Source organism: Podarcis cretensis (assembly GCF_951804945.1).
Source record: "Podarcis cretensis genome assembly, chromosome: 5".
In the NCBI taxonomy this organism is placed as follows: Eukaryota; Metazoa; Chordata; class Lepidosauria; order Squamata; family Lacertidae; genus Podarcis; species Podarcis cretensis.
Window position 1 is genome coordinate 55,524,752 of NC_137174.1, and position 27,423 is coordinate 55,552,174.

Sequence of the window (27,423 nt, forward strand, 5' to 3'; positions counted from 1 at the left end):
GACAGTGGAAGAAACTCCCTCAGGAGGTGGTGGACTCTCCTTCAATGGAGGTTTTCAAGCAGAGGTTGGATGGCCATCTGTCATGGATGCTTGTTTAGATTCCTGCATTTTAGGGGTTGGACTAGATGAGCCTTGGAGTCCCTTCCAACTCTATGATTCTATGATACTATGTACCAAGGTACACTTCAGTGTGGAATTCACTCCACAGACATGGAAACACCACCCTAAACAGTCTTCCATGGGCCCCTATGTTTTATTCAACACAGGAACCATCAAATTCTAGCCCTAGGAATCACCCCATTAAGTCTTTTATATGGATTATCGTCACAGGGATAAGTCATCAGATGATACCATTTCCAGTGGTCTCTTCATGATTCATGTGACGTGTACTCTGGCTCTAGCTTTACAGATGAGTTTAGCTTTTAATCCAGACATCTCACCACAATCGTACCTCCAAGACTCTGCTGGACTGCATTGAGTGGCAAGAAATTCCAAATATTATAGGAAACACCATGGAAGCAAAAAAAAAAAAAAAAAAAGCATAGCTTGGGAGAAAGAAAGGAAACCCTCTGTTGGGAGGACCAATCTGATGCTTACATCAGCAGGGATATGGCCTTTTCATGATTTACACCTAGGGTAATAAAAATCACAAGCAATTATCAAACCTTCATTACCATTTGTGAAGCTCTCTAGTGAGGAATGAAGTTCAGGAGCCCCTTTTTCATTTATTTTGATGAACTTTGCATATAAGAAAACTTGCCTACACTGAATCCTGGAGATTATTACAGCGTTTTTCCCCCTCCGACACCACCTTTTATTTCATATTTGATGAATGCCATCCAATTATTTCTCCTACACTCATCCATCATACTTAGCCCAGAATTAGCTGGGTTTGTCTTTTTTACTCCCCCTTTACTTAATGATGGGCTCGTTAATCTGGGTGGGGGGGTTTCCCCTTCCCTTGGCTTTATATTTTATGAGTTTAATTAGGAAGCTGGCCAATTGAAATGATTCCATTGGACAAATGTGTTTATCATTAAATGTATCTGTCTTCTCTGCTTGATGTTCTGACTTCACTTTTCCAAGACTGGTCCCACCTCTTTGCGTTATTTCATACCTGCACTGCATTTCAAATGTAACAAATGAATAAAACTTTCTAACAAAATGCTAATCTAGCATGATATCCGTGTCTCCTTTAACATTATTTTAATACATTCCAAATATTTCTAGTGTGAACATAAGAAAATCCCTGCCAGATCAGACCTATGGGCATATAATCCAGGATCCTGCTCTCACAATGGTCAATCAGATGCCTGTGGGAAGCCTGTAGGGAGGACATGAGCACAACAGCACTCTCCCTACTTTCAGCTGCTAGCAACTGTATTCAGAGGCTTACCACCTCCAATAATGGAGCTGCTACATAGCCATCGTGGTTAGTAGCCATTGATGGCCCTACCTTCCATGGAATACCTAAATGGACCTTGACTGATTTACATGCTGAAAGACATACTCTGGCTTCATCTCAGACCATATAAATATTTTGCCTTTTACATGCTGAAAACCAAAGCTTAATTTCAAATAACAATTAATATTAATATTATAATCAAACCTGATTCATAACAGAGTACAGTGGTACCTCAGGTTACAGACGCTTCAAATTACAGATGTTTCAGGTTACAGACTCCGCTAACCCAGAAATAGTACCTCGAGTTAAGAACTTTGCTTCAGGATGAGAACAGAAATCGTGCGGTGGTGGGAGGCCCCATCAGCTAAAGTGGTACCTCAGGTTAAGAACAGTTTCAGGTTAAGAACGGACCTCCAGAACAAATTAAGTTCTTAACCCGAGGTACCACTGTAGCTGTATTCCTTAGGAATTAAGGTAAAGGTAAAGGACCCCTGGACAGTTAAGTCTAGTCAAAGGCAACTATGGGGTGCAGCGCTCATCACGCTCCAGGCCGAGGGAGCCAGCATTTGTCCAAAGACAGCTTTTGTTGGCTGTATCTCAACTTGTTTCCTTTTGGAAACAATGGGAGGGAAAGAAAAGGAGAGATGTAGATACCTGAGTGAATCTGATCTTACCCCAGTTGCTGTCAGGGACCAGGATGGCATTGGTCCTTTGGATCCCAGCTGTTTCTCAGTCCTCCCCTGGCATACCACCTTTTTGGCCCTACCAGAGTCAGAGCTCTAGTTTGCCCAGGATGTCTGCTTCTTCAGCAGTGGCACGGAAGGGGAATCCAACATCAAGTCTCTCTCTCTTCCATCAGGACTTTGCCTCTTACATTGGAGAGAGATATCCAATGTCTCCTATAACCCCAGGACACTCTTCCAGGGTCCATAAGAGTGCATCCTTAGCAACTTGTCCTCAAAGTTAAACACACTGGTGATTTCATAAAATGCTGTGCTCTTGTTCTGTTGATTAACTGTGATAGACATGCCTGCTCTTTGAGTCAGGAGCCCATAGTAACCACAAACAGCTAAAGTTCCCAAACGTAGCTATCACTGCAAGTTGAGACCTTGTGGCATCGCATTTGTCTAACCATGGTATCTCATCATTTTGCTAATTAGGTAAAATGCTTGACTTCTCCCACCATCCTCCCAGCAATGACTGCTTCCCAAAACAATTGCACAGGCCACATATAAAAAACTGAAGTTGAACATCCACAACAACACCCTTCAAGCTTTCTCTCCAAAGTAAAAATTCTTATGATACCGACAGCTGCTTATATTTAATCATCTTTATGAAGAGTTACAGGAGAAAAACATTTTAGTCTTTTTAGGTGAGTATTCCCTTGTGCAGATGTTTTTTGATGCACCAGACAAAAATGGGATGAGGGAAGGGAAGGAGAAAAAAATGAGATTTTAAACGAAACGGCACAATAAAAGGCCCCCAGAAGCAAAAGAAGGAGAGTAATGTTAATCAATTTTTGCCAACAGATGTTTTGCTTCAAGTTCCAAATCCAATAATACTTGGCTCAGTGTAGATGAAACAGTGACAGGAACTGGGGAATGCACAGTCTCAAATAAGAAAGCACTTGATTGAACATTGCTCTTATATCTTCACTGCGCTGTTGTTTTTAAAATAAGCATCTGTGTTGCATGGTCTCTAGTCTCCTTGGGTTTTTATTTTTGTGGGAGCAATCCATTCCCCCTCTTCCTTTACATTTCTTAAGACTGATAATAAGTAGATCAACACTGTAAGGCATTATTCACCAATAAAACAGCTGCAGTCATGTTCATCCCTGAAACGTCTCCATCCTATTAGTTTCATAATAAGCTTTTAATGATTGGTTCAATAGCAGACTCAAGGAACTGACCCCTGTGGTCCTGCCAGAGTGTTCTTGTCACCATTGATCACAAAGATAAAAATCAATTGGAGCTAAAGAGGGAGAAGTTAAAAATAAATTGCGTGGATCGATTTCTGTTAAAACCTGATAGCTCCATCTGAAGAGCCAAGGAAAAATATATTTCTATTGCATAATTGCCATGAATATATTTGAATAGATGGCATGACCTAAAATGTTGCCCAGCTCCAATATACATGCATGGTCCCACGAAAGAAAGGATTCCACATTCGCTTTCTGACTAAGGAAGGTAATAGGGAAGCCCTTATTTGTGAAAATGATTCTTTGTGTATATCAGAACACTGTGGACATCTGGATCCAAGCAATGGCATAGTTATATGGGGATAAAAATGTGTAGGGCTGCAATCCTAACCAATCTCCATCCCTATGTGGGGAGTTGAAGAACAATGGAGCCACAATTGCATCTCCAATCTGGCCAGTCATTGCAGCTGCAGCAGAAGCAGGGATAGGACAATGAGGACAGCTACCTGCCCCAGGTCCAGGTTGGTGCGGTGTTTGATTCTGGGTCAGGCCCAATGCCAGCTGGCAATGGTTATGATTGGCTTAGAATCCAAGCTTCCCCAGCCCTTCCCATTTCAGGGCTTTCCATTGGTGGACATACTGTCAGTGGGCTTCCTACCCAGCTGCAAATTTAGAAGCTGCAAATAGGCCTGCTTAGCTGGGAGAACTAAGCGGAGAGTCACATCTGTCCTATAGCCTGGCATGGAGGGCAGCAGTTAGATTGCTCTGTAAACCAGTAAATATGGACCTTCCTGGAAATCTGTAGACATTATTTTCATTTCTTTTCTAGCCTTCCAAGGAATCGTCACCTATAGATATATTGTTTCATACATGGTTCTGGTCAAAGACCATCTGAAGTAGATGCCAGACTCAAGCACAGATGTGACTTATGAAATCTGGCTGCACCTTTGTAGAATTGCGAAAGAAACTCAGAGATTACATAAATACAGTATTGACATGTTTTGCCAATACTCGTCTTTAGCTAAATGCTTTAGAAAGTATTTTTTCTTAAACCAAACTTTATGTAGGACTGAATTCTTATTGTAAGAATTCTTGTTGCTGTAAGACCCACATGCACTAATGACCAATAAATATTGAGTCAACAGTCTATCACAGTGGTCTTTTTAACAAAAAGTAGCAGTAAAATTAGTCAGCATGATCAGATGATTTTTTTTCTTTTAATTGTCTTCTCAGACATTGGGGGAAGATACTTTATCTTTATGAATATTAAAGGGGACAACAGAACCCAATTCTCTGCATGCATCACCTCTGCAGAGGATGTAGCCAAAATCCAGAAATGTTTTGGACTTTCTTGTTGAAAGAACTCTAGCTAAGAGTCTCATTTTACCAACAAACACCCTTTCTGATGATTTTTTTAAAAAAAATAAAAAAATAAAATCTAGGCTTCTCCTAGCTCACAAGTGATACTTAAAAAATTAGGCAGCATCAAGAGCAATACTTAAAGAACCATTATGATAACGTATTCTGGTCTCTCATGCTGCAAGCACCATGGTATCTCATCCTGTAATTTCTCTCATCAAGCTCAAATTGCCACAGACCCTCCCTTCATCAGGAGAAATCAAAGATCCCCTTTCCCTTCCATCACCATTTGGACTCAGTAGCATCAGCAGTAAGAGCAGACATTACAACTGGAATCTATTAATATTGGTGTAGTTTCAACTCTTTTTGTCGGTACAAGGTGATTTAATGAAGCCACTGATGAGAAGGGGATGCCCTCGACTGTCATGGGGGAACGAGCCACACCAGCCAACTCTATTTGAAGAGGAAAGCTTCTCAATATTCAAGTAGGCATGAAATTGCATAACAAATGGGAGTGATACAGAGGATTTGAGGAAGAAATGCTGGAAAGGTAGAGAGTGACAGACAGCATAAACAATCAACAAGGCAGAGACTCTGCACTCCACAGCCCTCATTTACATTTCTTCTTGTGCGCTTCAGAAACCTGAGTAAATATTTCATGCAAGCCAAAGACAAAAAGGGGTGTTTCTGGCCCAGGTCCCAGGATAACGATAATTTATTGCCTCCCCATTACATCTCTCTTTGGTTAATGGTGCAAGGATCTCCCAATTTAAAGCAGAAATGGAGTGCATCCAGATGCTGATGCCAATCCTAACTCTGATGAAGGTTGGAAGAGCTGCATTGAAAGCTCCAAATAGACTCAGACTACAGTGCTCCAGATAGGAACATAAAGCTTAGGGGTCTGGCCAGGCTCACTGGGAAGAATATAGAAGTGCTCAGGTCGCAGCCTTTTGTTCTGGCCATCAGTTAAACTGTGAGTGCAATCCTATAAAGAAGTATAGAAGCAATCTACACTTCTGTCTACTCAGATGTAAGTCCACTGACTTCCACAGAGCTTCCCCCCAGGGATGTGGACAGTGGGTTGCAGTCTCATATCCATAATCTTTCACCCAAAGCTAATTGCATAAAATCAAAAGGGGTTATATTTCCATTTTATTATTGGGTTAATTATAAGGCACCCAGTGTATGGAAATTTAGGCACTCTCCCTTTTTATACTTTCTGTGATCCATCTCCCACTTCATTTCGGTAAGTCATTTCACCTGAGCTGGTCAGACAATCTGAGGGACTGCACACCTTCCTTGCTCCCAAAACTTGTCATTAGCTCAATGGATTGTATTCAGATTAAGTTAGTTGAACCTGCGTCTCATTGATATCAGTGGGACAAGATAGGCATGCCTTACATCTCACCGGTTTCAGTGGGAACCTGCAGAAAACATAGTCAGATCCAAGGCTGAGAATTCTTGAGCAATTGTCCATCACTGTTGTATATTTGCTTGGCCTCTTTCATAGGGGATGCACAGATGATCATTTCCACAGAGTAGCAAGAAACTACTCGGGCCCTAAAGAAGCCAGACTATCCTCCACCAGGGCCAGGGCTTTTTCAGTGATGGCTCCAACCTGGTGGAATGCTCTGTCCCACGAGACTAGGGCCCTGCAGGACTTGATCTCCTTCTGCAGGGCCTGTAAGACAGAGCTATTCCGCCTGGCCTTCAACTTGAATTACCGTAGCCTGATCCTCTATTCCCTTTCCCCTTTCCTTGCCTATGAAGAAACCCTTCTGGGAGCCCACATTTAAACTCTTCCCTGGTCTCCTTGCTGGGCCTAGTAGGACCACCTTGGCCAGCTAGCCCTGGTGATCATTTGATGTTTACTGACTGGGGTCCCCCCCCCATTACTCCTGAATTTTTGAATTTTGTTGACATTGATGCTACATGTATGTTGTATTTTATGCTGTTTTTATGCTGTTTTTAAGTTGCATTTTAATCAATGTTTTATATCTGCTGTTACACCCTGAGCCCAGTTTTTAGAAGGGGAAGGGCAGGGTGTAAATAAAAATTTATTATTATATTAATTATTATTTTCCTCTTCCTACTACATACTTGTAATAAGGAGAAAGAGAGCCTTACATTGCACAGGGCAACCTTGCTGAAGGACGAGAAACTCTATGAATTTAACTAACCCTCAACACAACAGAAGAATGTTATTATAGCGTTAGAGGCAGGCAGTGGTTTTTCCAAGATGTTGTTGCACCATGTTAAAGAGCTACACACCTATATGGATGTGAAAACCCTACCTTTTCACATATGGAAAAGAAAACTATGAAATGCATTTCAAAATGCAGGCTTATAAAGTGGGATGTGGGTGGATGTGAGCATGGACATATTCATTGTCACGGACGCTACCAGGTAGATGTCTGCAAGTGTCACTCCAAAACGTATGCACATCTATCACAGCCGCTCTTGTCATTTTGATTGTTATAGAGCACCTCTTGAAGTGCTGCAGAACCCTGTGAAAAGAGTTTTGAATAAAAACCATGGCAGGAATGTTTCCATGGGCAACAATAGCTCTTTAACAGCATTTCTGCCACCTGTACATAGCTATAGTGCACCTTCATCTCTCCTGATCTCAACTTGAGTTTTCCATACAGCCACAGTATACTAAGAGAATTTGGAAACAAGTGGTCTTCTATTTTGGCTGGGGTTGGACTCTTCCCTCATATTCCACTTCCCTGATTTTGTATGCTTATTCCCAAGGTTTTACTCCAGATTCTACCTGGTGTAAATCAACTGTGTCTACACTCTTCTTAGACCATTAGACTACATTTCATGTGGGTGAAGGGGAGTGGTTCTGCACTCCCCAGAGATTTTTGAGGATACAATCAATATCACACACCCACACACCCCATTGCCAGGACTGCCGATTTCTTTCTGTTTTCAAATGGGCAGATTGTGGGATAATGCAGAATCAATCTGCAATGAGCTTTTGTTTTCAGAATGAAACAAGTTCTTCAAGAAGCACTTTTCAGGGGACAAAAATATGCAATAAACCTAGATTGTATGTGGAGTATGCAGAAAAAACAAGTCTCAATTGAATCTAGAATTAAATGTGGTGTGTACACAGAACGATCCCCTCAGAAAATTAGGGAGTCCCTAATCTGCTTCAAGATGCCTTTTTAATAGTATGATCTGACACAGAAACATGAGAACCTTCACAAATCACCTCAATTTGCCACCTAATTCAGGGTAAACACAGAGCCGATTAATGCACACACACACACACACACTTTCATAAAGTGATCATTCTCACACCTGTGAGATCTTCATATGTCCCTCAATCTTACTTATTTATCTGATGTTTATTTAATGTTCCAAATAATAAACATAAAAATGTTCTGTACCATTAATTTCAAATGATAGACAGAGATAAGTACCTCTAAGACACCTCATTTAATCTGTTGGCTTTTTTAAACTTAGAGTAATTAGCAACAATTAATTCCAGCCCCAAGTGTTCTGTTTCCAGTAGATGCCAATTGCAGGCAGATGAATGATCAGCCCACACAGAGCCTCTCATCACTGGTACAAACAGACTGGCATTCTTTGCATGACTTCAGAAGCAAAACTGGCAGCTCTCTTTTCACATTCGCTAGCCCTGATGTTTGAGGGAAAGCCTGGGTATTTCTAAGTCCAACTCTGATCTGAATATGTCATCACCTTCATCTCTTTAGCAGTGTGACAGTCACAGAAAAAATAACTTTCAGCTCTGTCACGGTCTCTGTTCTTAGTCCTCAGAACCTCAACAACAAACCCATCAACAAAAACTAAATTCTCCTTTATAAGCACTGAAATACAGAAAACAAAAAGCCAAACCCCTTAGTTGTACTGTCAGACCTCCCAACATTCTCTGTTTTCAAGTGACTGATCCACTTTTGCTTTCAAATATGACTTACTCTTTAACTCTTTGTGCCAGCCACATGCTATATCCAAAGGTGCTAATTTTAAAATCCTCTAACTATTCGATCCTGCTGCCTTCAGCTCTGCTGACTCTAATTAATGGTAAAGAACTTCTGTCTGCCCAGCACTCTTGACTCTCTTGCACACGGTTCATGCCAATAGCATACAGATTCTCATATCTTAGTCTCCTGCTTTTCACTAGTCATTCCTTTCCTTGACCCCTTTCTCTTCTTCAGCTAGATGCATATTTCACCTACACCTCTCTCGAGTTCCTGTATTTCATTACTGGACATACTTCTCCCTTTCTTTAATCTATCTGCTTCTAGAATCCCTGCTTCTTAGCTTTCTTTTCAAAAGAAACTTCTTCCCATCCAGCTGCCAGTCCCTCATCATTCCCTACCCAGCTCTTTCTGAATCACAGGCAGCTCTTCCCCTTCCCTCACAGAAACACTCCGTGGCTGACAACTTTATTATTGGATCAGCTGAACTTTCATAGACTACAGGCAAAACAATTGATATTAGAAAATTAACCCTAAAACCCTTTAGTCCATTGCTGTACCATCTTGCCAGCTATTATGAACTGATGTAGACAAATTGCTAAGTTTTCCTAGCTAAAACTTAAAAAGAAAAAGGTTTATGGAGCAACAACTATTGACAGAGCACTATCCTGGAAGGCAAAAATTCAGACGTCTCTCTCAGTGCTCTTATTTCCCCAATATTCTAGCTAATTATTTCCCAACAAATTCTGACTTTTGCAGCCACCAAGTAGAACTAGGTTGCCTGAAGGATCCATCCAACAAGTATCAGAACATACCCACCATAAACTTACTGACTATATATATATATATATATACACACACACATTTATGAGACTGCTTAATAAAAACTATAATCTGTGTGCTTACTGATCCAGCTATGCAAAGTATCTGATCCAAAGAATGAAGAGTCCATTGCCCAATCAAGACTTAGTGAATCTCAAATCTCAAAAATCAGTGACGAAGAAAACAAGTGTTCATTCCATATTTTGGCAACTGTTACTTTACAACGGGTCATAGAATCATAGAGTTAGAAGGGCCCCAGAGAATAATCTAGTTCAACCCCTGCAATGCAGGAATATGCAGCTATCCCATGCGGGGATCAAACTTGCAACCTTGACATTACCAGCACCCAACAATGAAGGACCAGTAGAGCCAAAACAGGAACTTGTGGAAGAAAAATTGAGATGGATAAACCTATGAAAGGAGTGAAGAGCTGAATAATAAAGCAAGGCATACAAATGAACTGGAATTTTCAAGAAAAAGTGATGCCAAGACAGACCAACAGATGCACAAAGAAACAGGATTAAAAGTCATTAGAGTGACAGAGAGAAAAGCAAAGATCACAGAAAAGAAGAACTGAATACAAAGGTGACAGGCAGGAGCCTATATTCTAAGTGGAATAAAGGAATGTAACGAGCTACATTTCTAAACTGTCAGTCAAATTAATAACAGCATCTACAGTCTGAATTTCCTTAGGTTCTTCCATTTGAAGGTCTAAAAAAATTCAATTTACAATGGAAAGTGAATTTCATTATAATCAGGGTGCAAACTTTTACCATTAGTGCCTGGCAGGTAAAAGGTAACACTGTTTTCCTTGAAGTAGAATGAATTGATGCAAATTACAATTCAATGGTTTACAAAAAGAAAAAAACCTTCAGCATAAATATATCTGGCGGAATCAGGCATAGAGGGTAGATGCAGATTAACATTTAAAGGTCCCGAAAGACATCCCTGGCCTTAGACCAATATCAAACATAAAATCTGTAAAACCATTTCCATGTTTGCATATTTTCTGTTCAACTAGGTTTTTTTCCAAAAAATAGTGCTTGGCATGGAAAACAAAACTCACAAAGGAGTTGATATTGCGCATGCAGCTTCAGCGTGATCTGCAAATTTGGATTCTACCAACCCATACCTGAATGAAAATGTACTCATCCTGGACGACGAGAGAGCTTGTGTCAATAGAGTGCAAAAAAGGTCCGCTTTTGGTAGTCTCTGAACATTCTTGAATCCTACAGGTTATATAATGGGCATCTGTAATGGGAATAAGAAGAATGTATGTTAAAATATTTTCTGATAGTTTTTTATGAGTTGATGTTAAGCAAACACTCAGACCAGAGAATCTGACTCATCTTTCACCACCGACAGCCTTGAGTTCAAAACCTTATATGCACAGCCCAGGAATCCTCCCTGCTGAACTATGAGCATTATTTGGAAAACAAAGACGTTTCCCAATATATTCCTTTGCCTACATTTCCTGGAATGTAGATTCTTGTAGCCTGCTATCCTAGATCCCTATCAACTATGGCTTTCCTACGACCCCCTATTACTTGCTTTCTGGGCTACTATTCCTGTTCCAGATACATATAATCCAGTTCCAGTCTACCTGTCCAGCATCTTTCATCATACTCCTGGACTTCATGCTGCCATTATAATCAACCTACATGAACTGGTTCCTTTGCCACATTTTTCTTATACTCCATAAGGCCTCAGGTATATTTGTTACTAAAAATGCATGATAGGAAGGAAACAGTTCAAGAAATGATTAATAAATGGCCTCAGCATTGCTTACACCTAGGCAATATGTAAATACCTGGGCCATGGCCATGTAAAGGCAGCCCTGTTTAGGGAAGCTTTTAATGTTTGATGCATTACTGTATTTTAATATTTTGTTGGAAGCTGCCCAGAGTGGCTGGGGAAGCCCAGCCAGATGGGCTGGGTATAAATAAATTATTATTATTATTATTATTATTATTATTATTATTATTATTATTATTATTATCCAAAGTCCATCCTTCTTAGCTGTATGAAAAGTATCAACTATGACATAAGCAGCAGTAGCTTTCTTTTTGAATGAAAACCTATCTCCTCTTCAGGTAAGTTGGATTCATGTCTTGGATTCATTTATTCATGTATCTATTCAAATCTTAGACAAAACTGGCAAGCTTTGGATTGGTCAGTATCAATATGTGGTGATTGTTCACTAACCATTTCCTATACCCTGCATTTTGCCACACAGCCTTTCATTTTATCCAACAAGGTAGATAATCGGCGACTACTGTGTACCAAAGCAAAAGGTGCACAATAAGCAGGAATGAAAAATAGAGAAGGCAAACAGATGCAAATAAAGTACATGTGTTGACATGACAACCAACTGCTGCCTATTGGGAAATGTGTCATTTTGAATGCATTACACCAATAATTAAATGTATAGAAAAAGGTCACCTGCTTGATATTCACAGGGAGATAAAAGAGGTTCTCTTTAATCTGCCTTTATTTGTGACTTTGCTTCTTAGTCTGTCTTATTTATTTTACAAAAGAGTGTGTGTGGAACATAGAAACAAAGTATCTTCAACCCTAGATGAGTTTAGATATAAAACGTAGGTTCAATTTTGGTTCTGTTTTGTGGCACAGATATTCCAACATGTAGGCCCCCCGAAAATTAAACAAAAATTCTTACGAAAATTAAGGAATAAAAGTAACTTCATCTAATAAATAGCCACATTGTAGAAGGATGCTTTTAGAAAACATAGTGACAAACTGAAAAGAGATAATGCATTCAGGGCTCAACTAATGAACTACAGTACATGTTTTTTCAACATAAGGAAAAGCTCATGGAAAAATACGAAGTGTTGTATTAAATGTAACACACAACTAAATCCAGTCTCCTCCCCATCCATGCCCCCTATATGTGTTCTGGCAATTTCCCTGTCCAAAGTAGATTTGGGGGTGGCCTAGAGTACACAGGGGGACACATGAGCAGGAGGAAATTTCTTTGCATTCGCTCTAACCCTTATACTACTGCCAATATTTTGTTGAATACCACCCCAAGAGTGGGAGTGGTCTTATCCTAGTGCGTAGAAATCCAGGAATGGCAGATCAGATATGTTTAATATAGCTATGCTGAAACAGTTTTTAGAGTTAAGAGAGAAAAGAAGACTGACCCTTGGGAAATCTGAAACTTTCATACTACTGGAACACTTAATACCACAGAAAAATTAATGTTCAGGAAAATAACAAAATACATTGAGCATGCAAGATGTCTGACAGAATTTGAAAACCACTAAACTGAGTTGAAATGATTATGCAGTAAGTGGCAAGTGTCTGGATTCTCCATCTAATATATTTGTTAACAGAGGATGCTGTTGTTGTTTAGTCGTGTCCAACTCTTCGTGACCCCATGGACCAGAGCACGCCAGGCATTCCACTGCCTCCCGCAGTTTGTTTGTTTTTTTAAAATAATATTTATTAAGATTTTGGAAATTACAAAAAGAAAAAAGAAAAATTGAACATACAAAGACAGAAACAAAAACAAAAACAAAAACACTACATAAAACATTAAATTAACAAAACAAAACAAAAACAATTAAAAACACTTCCAATATTTTCAAATCTTAACTTTCATACACTTGTTTCATTGACTTCCTCAACGCCTCCCTTTTTGTATTCCACTTCAATTAACTATTTCAGCAAGTCCTTTCCATCTTCATCTATTTTCTATCTTAAAGTTAATTTTAACATATTGTAACCTAGTTTTTTTCCCTTTTAATGCATTAACAATCTATCTATACCTAGTTCCTTCTAACATTTCTGCCAAAGCCATATAGCTTCATTCCACTTTTTTTCTAACATTCATTAATTTTACAATATTTCCGTAGATAATCTTTAAACTTTTTCCAGTCTTCTTCCACCGACTCTTCTCCCTGGTCTCGGATTCTGCCAGTCATTTCCGCCAGTTCCATATAGTCTATCAACTTCATCTGCCATTCTTCCCGGACCACTGCCTCCCGCAGTTTGGTCAGAATCATGTTGGTAGCTTCGAGAACACTGTCCAACCATCTCGTCCTCTGTTGTCCCCGTCTTCTTGTGCCCTCAATCTTTCCCAACACCAGGGTCTTTTCCAGGGAGTCTTCTCTTCTCATGAGCCTCAGCTTCATGATCTGTCCTTCCAGTGAGCACTCAGGGCTGATTTCCTTAAGAATGGATAGGTTTTATCTTCTTGCAGTCCATGGGACTCTCAAGAGTCTCCTCCAGCACCATAATTCAAAAGCATCCATTCTTCGGCAATCAGCCTTCTTTATGGTCCAGCTCTCACTTCCCTACATCACTACTGGGAAGACCATCACTTTAACTATACAGACATTTGTTGGCAAGGTGATATCTCTGCTTTTTAAAATGCTGTCTAGGTTTGTCATTGCTTTTCTCCCAAGAAGCAGGTGTCTTTTAATTTTGTGACTGCTGTCACCACCTGCAGTGATCTTGGAGCCCAAGAAAGTAAAATCTCTCACTGCCTCCATTTCTTCCCCTTCTATTTGCCAGGAGGTGATGATCTTCGTTTTTTTTTATGTTGAGCTTCAACCCATATTTTGTGCTCTCCTCTTTCACCCTCATTAAGAGGTTCTTTAATTCCTCCTCACTTTCTGCCATCAAGGTTGTGTCATCTGCATATCTGAGGTTGTTGATATTTCTTCCGGCATTCTTAATTCCAGCTTGGGATTCATCCAGTCCAGCCTTTCACACGATTAATTTGAAAGAGGGTACAAGACTTTATTTCAACCAGGGACACCTTATTTTTGGAATGTTGATAATTTTCACAGAGTCTAATATTAGAACTATACTAGTTTATCATCACCAAATCCTTTCTCCCTCTTCCTTAAAATCCCAGCATTGTGATGAATGGCTGTACTCTTGGTTTTATCAACTTAACCTGAGGAGATCAGGTTATATCTGTTGGGATACTGCCAGGGAGATAAAGCCCATCATGGCCCCCACGTCACCTCCGGACGATCCATCGATCTCCTGTAGATACAGTACCAGCAATTAGCGACAGAAGTTCCAGAAAATAGCTTGCCACATTCCAGAGCTGATGCACACTCTATCAGCAGAATTCGTACAGCGAAAGATGCACACAGGAGAGCATAATTTAGAAGTTTATTCAGCGTTGGTCAGAACAAAGGAAAGAACATGACTGCCTGCTTGCGTGTTCAGGCACAGAGAGAGAAACGAAAGCATAGACACAACAGAAACATCCTGTGAACAGGAAATACGCAGACTCTGTGACTCACAAAGCCTGCTCCCTTTTAAGGTGGAACGGAAATATCCTAACAATATCTACAGTCTACAAAACTCCTCCCTCCCTTCCTCTCTCAAACACTCTGTAGGATTGTATGTCAGTATATTCAGTTTCCTGGCGAAAAGCCATTCCACACAGTTCTCATTTATGAATTCTTGACCATGAACTGCAGATTAAGTCATCCCCTTGCTGCAGTTGCCTGTAGTTAAAATTTTAACTGCTTAGCCTTCTGAGTTTATAAAGTCCCAATTGAGGATTGCACCTTACATTTGGGGAACACGTGAGTTTTGATGCAGGCTCCTTCACCTCAGGACCACTGGCCAAGGCAAGTTTTCAGGCAAGTGTGAAAATGCACAGAATCAAAGGTGCTAACAAGATCATTCTAACCTTTTTAACCCTTTTGATTGCTCTTGAACTTGAGTAGGGGATGCTACTCTTTCCTATACAGCATGTAAGGTTGAAGCAAGGATAATCTAGTAGCTGTGTGTCCTGTTGGGGGTTGCACAATGCAATCATTGATTCAAAGGCCACATGGGATGTAAACACACATTTTGTGATGGGCAAATAAACTCCTCTCAGCTTGAATTGGAATCAAGTTGGCAACTGGAGCATAACTGGACAAAAAAAATTTTGCAGGGGGGTGGAGGTTGGATTTCAAGCATTCTTGACTTGTACATTTTCAGTGACAACATTAATATTCTCGTGATACTTTTCTAAGCCATATTCATGTTGCTATAATTCCACTTAGTAAACGCACTGTGGGAATGGGGGAAAGCAATGTGTTGCCTATTGCCTACAGCTTGTTCGTTCAGCACCAAGCTGTGAGACTTCTCTCTTCACCCCATGAACAAGCAAAGGCAGCAGGGCAGCAACCACTGAACAAAACACACAAGATCCTTTTCTCGTGCAAAGTGAAAGGAGCTTTGAACACTTCCTTCCCACATACAGGCTCTCCCCCCACAGACACTCCCCCCCTTTTATCTAGACTACGGTGTGGTCGAAAGGAACATGATGCCAAGTCGTAGCAGATCTTGCCAGGCTACAGTGCATGCACAGCCTTGGAACCACATACCCTCCTCCTTGAGTTCCATGAAGGAAGAAAAGAGAGGTATGAATGTAAGAAAATAAGACAAAAATCAATTGCCCAACTGACCTCCCCACACCCCAAACCAGGCTGTAAATGAATAATGCATTTCTAATTATTATGATGCCAAGTGTATGTGTTTTTTCCTGTGAATGATGTTCCCATCTTTAAAACATCTAGTCCAGCCTTCCCCAACCTAGTGCCCTTCTGATTTGTCCCACGCTAAGGGGTTAGTAACCAATGCCAGAGTATAGGTGTTATCAGTGGTTGTTGGCTGCAAGAATGACAAATGCAGGCTGAGCAAGCACATAATTATCCTATTTTCAGTCTAAATTACAAGCACAGGAATAATTCCAAGGCTAGAAAACTCACTCCTCTGATTTCACTGAGGCATTAAAAGCTGGGGGAAATTCTTTTTCCAGCCTATTGTGTTGAACCGAAGAGGCATCACACTATACACATCTGTTCTTAAAAAGTTATCCTTTTGAGGTGAAAAGCTGAAGGCAGAGTTCAATTGTCAAACTTTAATTTGAGTTGGGTCTGAACAGGCTATCAGCCCAGGAATCATCATTTAATGCCACAACTCAGGGCATCTTCCTAACATGCAAGAATCTGAAGGGTGTGTGTGTGTGTGTGTGTGTGTGTGTGTGTGTTGTAAGCATGGTGTTTCTCCACACAAACAGAAAAATTATTGCTCCAAATTATTCATATGAATTCAAATTCAAAGTACCTTTCAAGAAACATGCTTAAAGGCAACCATTTCAATTTTATGCTTTGTATGAAAATATACAAAGCTTCTGCTAGGGATCTTGACGGACAAAAGGAATTCACTAACTGCATATCATCTGTTCAAGTATTTGGCTCCTTATTTTTGCTGAAACAAAACTGATCCAGCTAGTCATCTGGAATTGAAACTTCTTATTTAAGAAATGTCTGCCACCATAGTATCACATACCAGTTCAAGGAAACTCTCAGTTGTTTCTAAAACATTTCACAATCAGCTATTGGGGGGGGGGAGAGAAGAATATACTCCACAACAGGGAGATCACAAGGTTGTTTACTAGCAATACTGTGTGTCATGTGCATCAAAAATTCCTTCAACCTGGGATGCTGCCCTTGCAGTGTTGTAATTGAAAGGATGGGAAGCTTTGCACACTCTAGGAAGATCTCACAGACACTGTAGCCCAAGGGGCTGAGGCTTACAAGAGTGTGTGTAGAGAAGTATTTGGACCCTGTGTTCCTAATCATTTCTCGGGAGAACAGCAGTGTCTGAATATAGAATTGAGCTAGGAGGAAATGAGTGGAGTGGAAGTGAGGGGAATTATGAGTGTGCCAAGCATAATATGAAATTGTTTTATAGGTGTTTTAATTGTTAAATTGTTTTGAAATGTTTCCTAGGAATCTATTAATAAATGGAATGGAATCAATTGATCAGTCAATCTGAATTGAGAGAGGATGAAGATTTGCAAACCCTAACTGCACCAGAAGTCTCATTTAGTTATCCAGCTATGTCAGTTGTCCATTTTCAACAGTTGCCCTCCTATAGCCATAAAGCCTAAACTACAAGAAGAAAGCAAGAATTCATGCATTCATTGTAACAGGTGGGATGGCATTCTGGTGTGAGCTTTGTAAATCTCTAAATCCTGGCAGAACAAACTTTCAAAGAGAGTCATATGTATAGATAAAAAGTCATTATGGAAGCGTAAAGATAAAATCAGAGGTTCTCACAGATTTGATCAGTTAGAGGCCTCACACTGGTTAGGGAAAAATTTAGCACAAGCTTCACTGACATTTAGAAGTGAATGCAATTTTATGTTTTGGGTTTGAATTTTTAATGTTTATGTGCCATTAAAAATGAAAATTACATTTCAGGATGTTGAACAGCAAAACAAAGCATCTTTCTGAGGTGTTTTGTGGAGGGAGCTCTCCATATGGAGAATCATTTTCACAGATGCAACTGTAGTTCTTTTGCCCATTACAATACTCCAGACACAACAGATCTAACTCATGGATTTTTTAAACAATGATAGTACTGAAGTACTGAGAATAATTCAAACTGATTTAACATGTTTAAACCAGACCACACTTTCAATTACAATATTGGGATAAATAACCACTTTTATGGGTGAGTGCTTTTTCTTCCTGCTGACTGAAAAAATCAAAGTCAATTGATCAATAACAGAGAAAACCCCTAAGTCCTTGAGAATACAAGGATTTTCCCAAAGCATAAAATGGCAAATACCACTTCCTAGGCTAATTACACATGACACTATTTCCTCTTGAGATGGTGGGCAGGCTGGTGCTCACCCCAAACATGAATTTGGTCCTATGAGCAACCAAAAGGCTGGAAAGGATAATACTGGCCTCATTTTTCACTGACTATCATGGTGGTTGTGACTCAGCTTCTATGCTGTTGTGCAGAAAAAAAACTTGGCAACTAACATTGTGCTTTACTTGCTGCTGGTTTTTAACAGAGCCCTTTGCCACCTGCAATTCCACAAAATGAGCCTCTTGTGGGGGTTGTCTTGGGTGAGGATGATGGGGTAGGTGGTGGAAGAAAGCAGGTTGTGTGAGCAGAATCCAGGAGGAAGGTCTACTCTTTACAGACTGTTCTTTCTTCAGTCATGCACACAAGAATTCAACTGGGGCACTTGCAGGATCAACCCCCTCCCCTGTGTGGAATTTATGTCCAATCCTTCTTTTCTTCAGAACCACGTGGAATGAAAAAGTCTGTGCAATCGCGAGAATCGCTGTTGTTATATAACTGAAACCTTGCAGGGGTGAGTTTAGAATGTGGGGGGGAGAGAGAGAGATTGGAGAAAGAGTTCAGTGCCTCCAGGTTCTCCTCAGTTCTCAAATTCTCCTCCTGAAGCTGCTTTGCTAAAAAGAAAAATATCACCAAGGAACCAATAAGTGTGTTCCAATGGCTTGTGTTGTTGCCATACAAGACGGGAAGCAAATAAGGCCTTTGCTCAAAAAGATGGATGGCCAAAACAATACAGAAATCAGTAGTTTCTAGAAATGCCATATTGAAAGGAGCAAGTATTGGTACTCCAGCTATAACTGTATCAGTAGTATAGCCTGGTGGCATATTCTGAAAATAAAAGAAGATGGTGCAGGTAACAGCAGGGAAGGAGGAGACCAGCTCCCTGGCCCTGGAACACAGATAGATAGATGATAGATAGATGATAGATAGAGAGATAGAGAGATAGAGAGATAGAGAGATAGATGATAGATGATAGATGATAGATGATAGATGATAGATGATAGATGATAGATGATAGATGATAGATGGATAGATAGATGATAGATAGATAGATAGATAGATAGATAGATAGATAGATAGATAGATAGATAGACATAGATAGACAGAGGCAACCCCCGATTTGCATGTGGGTTATGTTTGGGGTCATTGCATGCTTGTGTGAAATAGTGTGGAATTGAAACACCCCATTCTGCCTCCGCCCTGAACCTGCCCCACTCTTATAGTGACATCTTTTGTGAAGTTTCCAGGTCACTTCCAGGTTCAATGTGGGATCACACACATATTGGTTACACCTAAAATAGGGGTGGCCTATAGATTGTTGGCAGAGAGCTTTATTGGCCATATGTGCATTCACAATATCCCAAGCACAAGTTTTCAGTCCTGGCCAAAGAGTTGTACTCTTGCTTTCTTTCTGAGTTTAGCTGTTGTTTTTCTCCAGGAATGAAACCTTGTACTCTTGGTTCCCCTTGGAGTTTAAGGATAGAAACACTCAGCAAATTGAGCCTGGCGACCCACATCTTCCCTATCAATTAGAATGCAAATCAAGAACCCAAAACAACCCAAATGAAAATGCAGTTTCTCCCTCTCTGACTTTATAGACTCGGTGCAGAGACACTCACGTCCATCTGTCGTGCGAGCCTCCATGTGTACAAGGTCGGGCTCCTTGTCCAAACCCGTGACGGACCTGGGAGAGAAGAAGAAGAAGAGAAACAAATCAATCTGAAAGGCAGAATGCTGTAATAGAAAGCAGAGGTCAAGGCAGATAGGAAATGAAGAGTAGAAAAGCAGCTGGCTTCTTCCCATTTGAAAGGAGCCACCCTGAGACTTGAATGGATTTAGTGCATGAAACAGCCCCATGAAAGGCAAGGTCCTTGGATTTAATACATAGCCTAGTTCAAAAAGCACAAAGAACAATAATGCCAGAGGCTTTAGATTTAATGCCATTTCATCCGCCAGGGAGAGGGTCTTACCTAGAACCTGGCATGGGTTTGGCTACTGCTTACTCATTAAGAATAGATCATTCTTTGTTTAGATAAAGCCAATTATTAGATTAGCACAGACCCTCCAGAGCTGCTTCTTTCATTCAGCTGTCACAAACCAGTGTGCAAATGTATCATAGGCAGATGTCAATGTGTGTTTGGGGAAGGGCACATGGTTTGCATGCAGTGGAGGTGAACAAGCTGTGTCTTTCAGCAAACCTCCTTCACTATTTATTGAACTATTTATTGCAGGGCTAACCCTACCATTAGGCAGAGTGGGACAATTGCCTTAGGCAGCAAATGCTGGAGAGTGGGGAGCAGTGGTGATTTGTTGAAGGATAGCCTTCCCTTCACTCGCTAAGTTAGCCTGCTGCCTTCAGGTACAGTCTTCTCCCATCATCAATTTTGAAGTAAGATTCAGGTGCCAGCACAATTAGCTTCTGTACGTGGAAAAAGGGGAACACCATGTTCTTTGTCTCAAATGGTAAAACACCTTGGGTCATTCCTGATCCATTGAAGAATGGTAATAAGGCAGAATGTTCTTCTAATTGAATTTGCAGCCACCCTGTACTCTTTGACATATAACTCATTGTTCCCACAAAATGCTCCACTTCTGGCCATTATAGATGTGTCAAATTGGCCTTATTAGTTGTGCATCAATTTGGAGCTGGCTTTAGAAAAAAAATACTAATGATACTTATAATGACACAAAAAGGAGAAGTAATGCAAACACTTTATCTAATTATGCCAGAGGGCAATGTTTGTCGGTGGGTATGGGAGTTATTTCCCCTGTATTGTTTTGTGCTCTTTGGTATGCTTCATTTTGTACTAAAACATCAGAATTACTTTTGCTTACATTTGGTGGGGATGGGGCATATGCCCGTCTGTGTGCATTTAAGGTCATGAAACTTGGGACCATTTTAATCATACAATGAGAAAATGAGTTACATTCTACTCCAATGTGCAGCATTCGGGATTTTACAGCTGGCTAAAAGCATGAAGAACATTGTCTGAAGTTTCTCAAAAGGGTTTTTCACATCTATATCAACACACCCACAAGCACTTATAAGGGCTGGGCTCCTTTTCCAGCCTGTTTCAGGCTTTGCCCAAAAGAAGCTCAGGTGAAGGAACCCAAAGCTGGGCAGCATGAATTGTGGAGCTCCATTTCACACAGGGAAAGGAGCTTGCCATGGTGGCAGCTTTGGCAGCCCAGCAGCAGGAGCCAAGCTAACATCCTTCCCAGTTAAAACGTTTCTTTTTAATCTGGATTCTGAGCACTCCTAGATATTTTGGCTGCTGAATTATTTGCTATTGCTTCATGTTGTCTGTTATTTTTGTATCTGTTTTCATTATGCAATACTCTGATCTTATGAAGGAAGTGTGGGATACAAATTATTTTACACAAAATAAGTTCATTCTTTAAACCAAACCTTCACAAGTAAAATCAAGGACACGTCAGGGTTCCCCTTTTACATGTATATCCCTGCCCCTCTCTTCTTTCTAGGAATCAAAGTCAGCTTACCTGTGGTTCCCAGAGCATCTCCCATCTAGGCATTGCCCAGTCCCAGACTATGTACACAACATGCCTTTAAAGTACAGTGGTACCTCGGGTTAAGAACTTAATTCATTCTGGAGGTCCGTTCTTAACCTGAAACTGTTCTTAACCTGAGGTATCACTTTAGCTAATGGGGCCTCCGGCTGCCGCTGTGCCACCGCCACACAATTTCTGTTCTCATCCTGAAGCAAAGTCCTTAACCCAAGGTACTATTTCTGGCTTAGTGGAGTCTGTAACCTGAAGCGTCTGTAACTCGAGGTACCACTGTAAAGTTAACACACATTCTTTGAAACCTTGTGGCAAATTGTAGCTCTGTAAGGGACGCTGGTGGTGCTGTGGTCTAAACCACTGAGCCGCTTGGGCTTGCCGATCAGAAGGTCAGCGGTTTGAATCCCCACGGCGGGGTGAGCTCCCGTTGCTCGGTTCCAGCTCCTGCCAACCTAGCGGTTCCTAAGCATGCCAAAAAAAGTGCAAGTAGACAAATAGGTACCGCTCCGGCAGGAAGGTAAATGGCGTTTCCGTGCACTGCTCTGGTTTCACCAGAAGTTTGGTCATGCTGGCCACATGACCCAGAAAAACTGTCTGCGGACAAACACAGGCTCCCTTGGCCAATAAAGCAAGATGAGCACAGCAACCCCAGAATCATTCGCGACTGGACTTAACTGTCAGGCGTCCATTACCTTTACCTTTTTAAGGGTAAAGTACAGTTCCCAAGGGGGTTTTGTTTGTTTTTTGTGAGGGGTGCCTTAATTGTGTTATAAATGTGTGGCCTGGATGCAGACCCAAGCCTGCTTAGCAGCAGCAAAGTAAAAGATCCCTTTGCCTTCAGACCACTTGCATAAATGGCTATTTCTTGAAAACCTTCCTAATTCCCAAACTGCACATTTCTGAAGAATCAGATATTTTCCACAGCACAAGGTGTGTTGTTTGTTTCTTCCTCTGGGCTCGTATTGCTTCCAGTGGGCTCAATGTTTTCACATACTCTGCAAAAGCCTGACCTGCACAAGCTTTTCAATCAAACGTGTTTGCAAACCAACCTTAACAGTTTTCTTCATTTCTTTATAATAAATAATGTATAGGGCACCATGTAGCCTCTAAGGGTTTAAGTCTTTTTAAAAGTACACATTTAACAGAAGTGTACTCCTTGCACACAGACACACAGACATACACATCTTGCAGAACAGGTGTGAAGTGGGAGAGATTTAGTGGTAGACTTTCTGTAAAAGGAGGAGGGATGAGGATAGCCATTTTGTGACTGAGCTTTACTCACATCAGACAACATCTGTCATCTAGTGCCCACTTGTGTCCACACTGCTCACGCATTATTGGATTTTTAAAAATAAAAAATGATTTATCTACCAAAAATATGTATGTCATGCATATAATGCATATACAAGTCAAGCCGCTATATTTCTGCAGGATAATTGTATATTAGTAATACTTATTTTATACAGCGATGTGCATTGCTGCATGTCTCTCTTTATGAGCTGGCTACTTTAGGAACCTGGAATATATACACTTATAATATGCATATGGTATTTTACATATAATAGTGAATATAATATGGAAGAATTGGTTGCCCATTTAGTGGAACTGAGGGAGGGTGGAATAACTTGCTTCTCATTAAGATTAAAAAGCAAGATGTGAATTAGAAAAACAAAAAACAGCTGTGCAGATGAACTCAATGTCAGGTTTTTCAGGAAATTCCAACCCAGGGAACATCCTCTCTTTGGAATCCCCCCAGAGAACTCAACACGTGAGCTCTCCTTATCTGTAGAAAGATGAGGAGATGAGCACCACTGATGTCACTAAACCTCAAATGTGCTGGATCTGGAATAGGAATTTGCCTAGCTCATAGTGCTTTAATATACTTGTAACAGGTGGCTAGGGATAGAAGGATCTATCAATTTTTATTCTCTGAGTTTTTCATTTTTCAATCCTATATTCACTTCTCCACATTTCTGCAGCAATTTTCATTTTTTTAAAAAAATCCTCATGAAAACTCAGGATTTTTGTGTGAATTTTTCCTAATAAACACATTCTTTTTGAATGCACATTTGGCTAATGTGCACATTTATGCAAGCAATTTCCCACTAACATGTTTTTTCTCATAATAAATTCATTTCTGTAAACATTGTTTGGGGAGCTGCATTGAAAAATTTAGAGAAGTGCAAATTTCGAAGGATGTCTGCGTTTCAGTTGTCATTTCATTTTGGAAAGTATGAATTTGATTTGGCTTTAAATGTGAACTGAGTCTAATTTCTCCCCCATCCCTACTGGTGACAACCAAAAGAATCAAATGGGGAAAGTTCAGCCATTACCAGCCCCCACTAGGGTCTACAAAGTTGAGAATGAGAAAGAGGAAATAGAGAGCAAGAGAACTAATTTGGAGGAGACACTACATCAGATTCCCAGCCCCAAATACACTAAAAACAGAACTGAATTACTGCAGCTAGCTTCAAAAGCAACAATTTCTACTTTATTTTGAATGACAACTGGGTCATCTTTTTAAATATTTAATGGATTATAAAAAAGCTAGAAGTGATTAGCCATGAAGATGTTAAATATTATGAGTACTGGAGAAGATGATAGCAAATAGGTATGTTGTTTTCTCAGCAGGACACTATTTAGAGAAAGGCTGGCTGGTCAAGACGGATCATCCTGTGGCCAGTAAGATCTGACAACTTCTGGAGTAGGCAGTTTGAGATGGTCTAGTGCTAAGCAAAACTAGTTTTGCCAGCTGTTAAGGTATTTAAGGCAAAAGGCTGGAGTCAGCCGCTGGGTAAAACCACTAACAATGTCTTCTCCACAAGCTCCAGTGAAATGAATGCAAATAGGGCTCTTTCACTCCTGTTCCTGTTAGACAGAAGAAGAATTTCCCAACAGGCTGCATTCTCTGGAGCAGGCATCTAAACTAATGGCAGAATAAAACTGCTTCCTTAAACAGCCATGCAGATCTGTCTGATGCAGCAGAGCTTGTTTGTGCAGGACAATTGAGCTCCACAAGCCAAAGTTAAGTATGTTTAATGTCAACAAAGGACTTGTGTTACATGCTTGCATCTTTCCCATTGACAGAAAAGGATACTTAAAAAGTGCTTCGCTTTGAAGTATGCCCCATATGATGAGTTCAAGCAGTAGCACAGCGGCCCAGGAAGATCCAAGTCATGTTAAAGCTCGAATGGAATAATTACTGGCAGGGTTTTTCAATTGAAATATATAGCATTCAGCAATTTTTCAGTGGAAATCGTGGATAAAAATGGTGAAACTCTGTAGTGTTAAGCGGGTTTTTTATTATGGTTTTGTGTGTGGATATTGTAGCCTCTATGCTGTGTGTTTCAAAAACTTCTTTTTTCAGTTTCTGAAGCATCTATACTGTCTTGTTCCTGTGATAGTCAATGCTTTGCTGCTATCAGGGTTCTCCCCCAAGTAGAAATGTTGCAGAATTCCAACAAAAACAGGAGCAGAACAAAAAATATTATGCTTTCTTACCTTCCTTCCCACAGTCTTTCCACCTTAGTAGAATTACTTTGCTTCCCACCCCACTCCATTGTTCCTTGGTCCTCACACAACTCCTTAGCCAGTGTGGTGTAGTGGTTAAGAGCGGTAGTCTCGTAATCTGGAGAACCAGGTTCGCGTCTCCGCTCCTCCACATGCAGTTACTGGGTGACCTTGGGCCAGTCACACTTCTTTGAAGTCTCTCAGCCCCACTCACCTCACAGAGTGTTTGTTGTGGGGGAGGAAGGAAAAGGAGAATGTTAGCCACTTTGAGACTTCTTCGGGTAGTGCTAAAGCAGGATATCAAATCCAAACTCTTCTTCTTCTTCTTAGCCAAACGTCCACCCAGGAAAGTTGTGCCCACAAGGGAACCAGCCTCCTCACTCCTTAAGTAGCCCTCCTCTTACCAGGCACATCTTGCCCCTAAGGGGCTATAGGTGTGTAGCCACACACCCCACACACCCAAATGAAATACAGGATAAAAAGAGATAAATAAGTAAAACAAAACAGCAAAACAGTAACCCCCCCTTCCAGTTGCTGTCGCTTGCTTCCATGTCTCTCTCTCTAGGGTCGCTTGAGGGGGGCTGCCACATGGTTTCCTCAGCTCCTCCTGGGACCCTTCCCAGCGTCTTCCTCCTCAGACCAGGCATGGAGCACAGGGTATTCCATGAGAACAACCTCTGGATGGCCAAAAGTTCCCCACAACTGCCTTAAGAACTTACCTTAGAATCCAAGCCGTTTTTAAACTTACCAAGTAAAACTACTAGTGTAGAAACAATTGTTGTACACACACACACACACACACACACACACTCTGTATATGATTGTGTGTGTGTGTGTGTGTGTGTGTATTGTTCCTGTGAGATTCAGACAACTGAAAATGTAAAGCATTATCTTTTGGAGCAGTCATTTGGAATGTGCATTTTATGAAGAACTAGCTGATGAATTAATCTCTTCTACATCAAAGGACAGCCAAAGATGATAGCATAATTAAATTGGTGTCTACATTTTTTGCAGTTGGCAAAAATACACAAACAGACTGAAATCTGAAGAAGGCACCTAGAGTATTGATATACCAGCTTACTGACTGAGGAAGTGAATTAGAGAGAGAGCACAAGAAATAATTATGTTATGTCCAGGTTTTGTTAACATTGCCTGAGTATTTTATCATATGTTCCAGCTGGCAGTTTCTTTAATATAAAAACTTCTGTTAAAGTACACTAGTTAATATAGTGGCTATCATGATCATTATTAAATTTATATACCAATTTATATACCAACATAGCACAGCTGGTTATAGGAAGCAGATGACTCTCTTGCTAGAACAGCTCTACTGCCTACTGATCTATTTCCAGGCACAATTCAAACTGCTGGTTATGCCCTGTATATCTGTATATCATTTTAATTCTATCAATGTTTAATTGTATTTTAATGATAGATTTTCTATGTTTTTAGTAATTTTTGTTTTTATCTGTAAGCTGCCTTAATTCCTGTCAAGGAAAAGGATGGGGTATAAATAAACATATAATATTAATAATAATACCACTTGGGCTTCAACTCCCAAGATTGGCACCATAGCCCCAATCTAGTAATTATCAGCACATGAAAAAAAAAATGCACATAGTTTTTTGCTATAGGAAGACCTCATCCTAGAGCTGGTCCCAACATGCGGCAGAGGGAGACATCTGCTTAAGGTGGAAAATTAGGATGAGAGGGTAGGGAAGAAAACTATATGTGAAACATAACCTGCCCTGTATCCTCTAAGCTAGCCTATTGCCCTCGGGAGCAGTAGAAGATGCCGTACTGCTGCAAATGTTGAAGTTAGGTTCCACATCCTATCTTTTGTACAAGGGAGGGATGTGTGCAGGGGACCATCTGGTCCTTTGCCTCTGTCAGCAAAATGTTAGTGACAGCTTTGCACATATACCCCAACTTCACATACAAAGCTTCAAACAACATTAAAATGAAACCTTATCTGCCTACGATCTGCACATAGAATTACAATAGACCTCTAGAATAGACTGATTAATAATAATAATAATAATAATAATAATAATAATAATAATAATTTATTATTTATACCCTGCCCATCTGGCTGGGTTTCCCCAGGCAGGTACGGTCTCAGCCTGCGTACCAGATGGAGCTGATAAACAGCTGCCCTGGACACAGAATTGACCTGCGCCTCCGTGGACAGCTGTGAGTCCAGAATGACTCCCAGGCTGCGCACCTGGGTCCTTCAGGGGCACAGTCACCCCATTCAGGACCAGGGAGTCCTCCACACCTGCCCGTTTCCTGTCCCC

The 27,423-nt window shown here is 40.6% G+C and overlaps 1 protein-coding gene across 2 annotated transcripts in view; it reads right to left on the minus strand.

The window, feature by feature from the left end:
- SORCS3 (sortilin related VPS10 domain containing receptor 3) overlaps window positions 1–27,423 on the minus strand; it is a 418,783-nt gene that overhangs the window by 100,373 nt on the left and 290,987 nt on the right. For both annotated transcript variants that reach the window (XR_013838924.1, XM_079976042.1), the window contains exons 6-7: window positions 19,714–19,778; window positions 10,587–10,705 (exon numbers count right to left, since the gene is read on the minus strand). Coding sequence is in view for 1 of the 2 variants with exons in the window: in XM_079976042.1 (XP_079832168.1) it covers window positions 10,587–10,705; window positions 19,714–19,778 (184 nt within the window). In the remaining variant the exon portion in view is untranslated. The remainder of the gene's footprint in view (window positions 1–10,586; window positions 10,706–19,713; window positions 19,779–27,423) is intronic.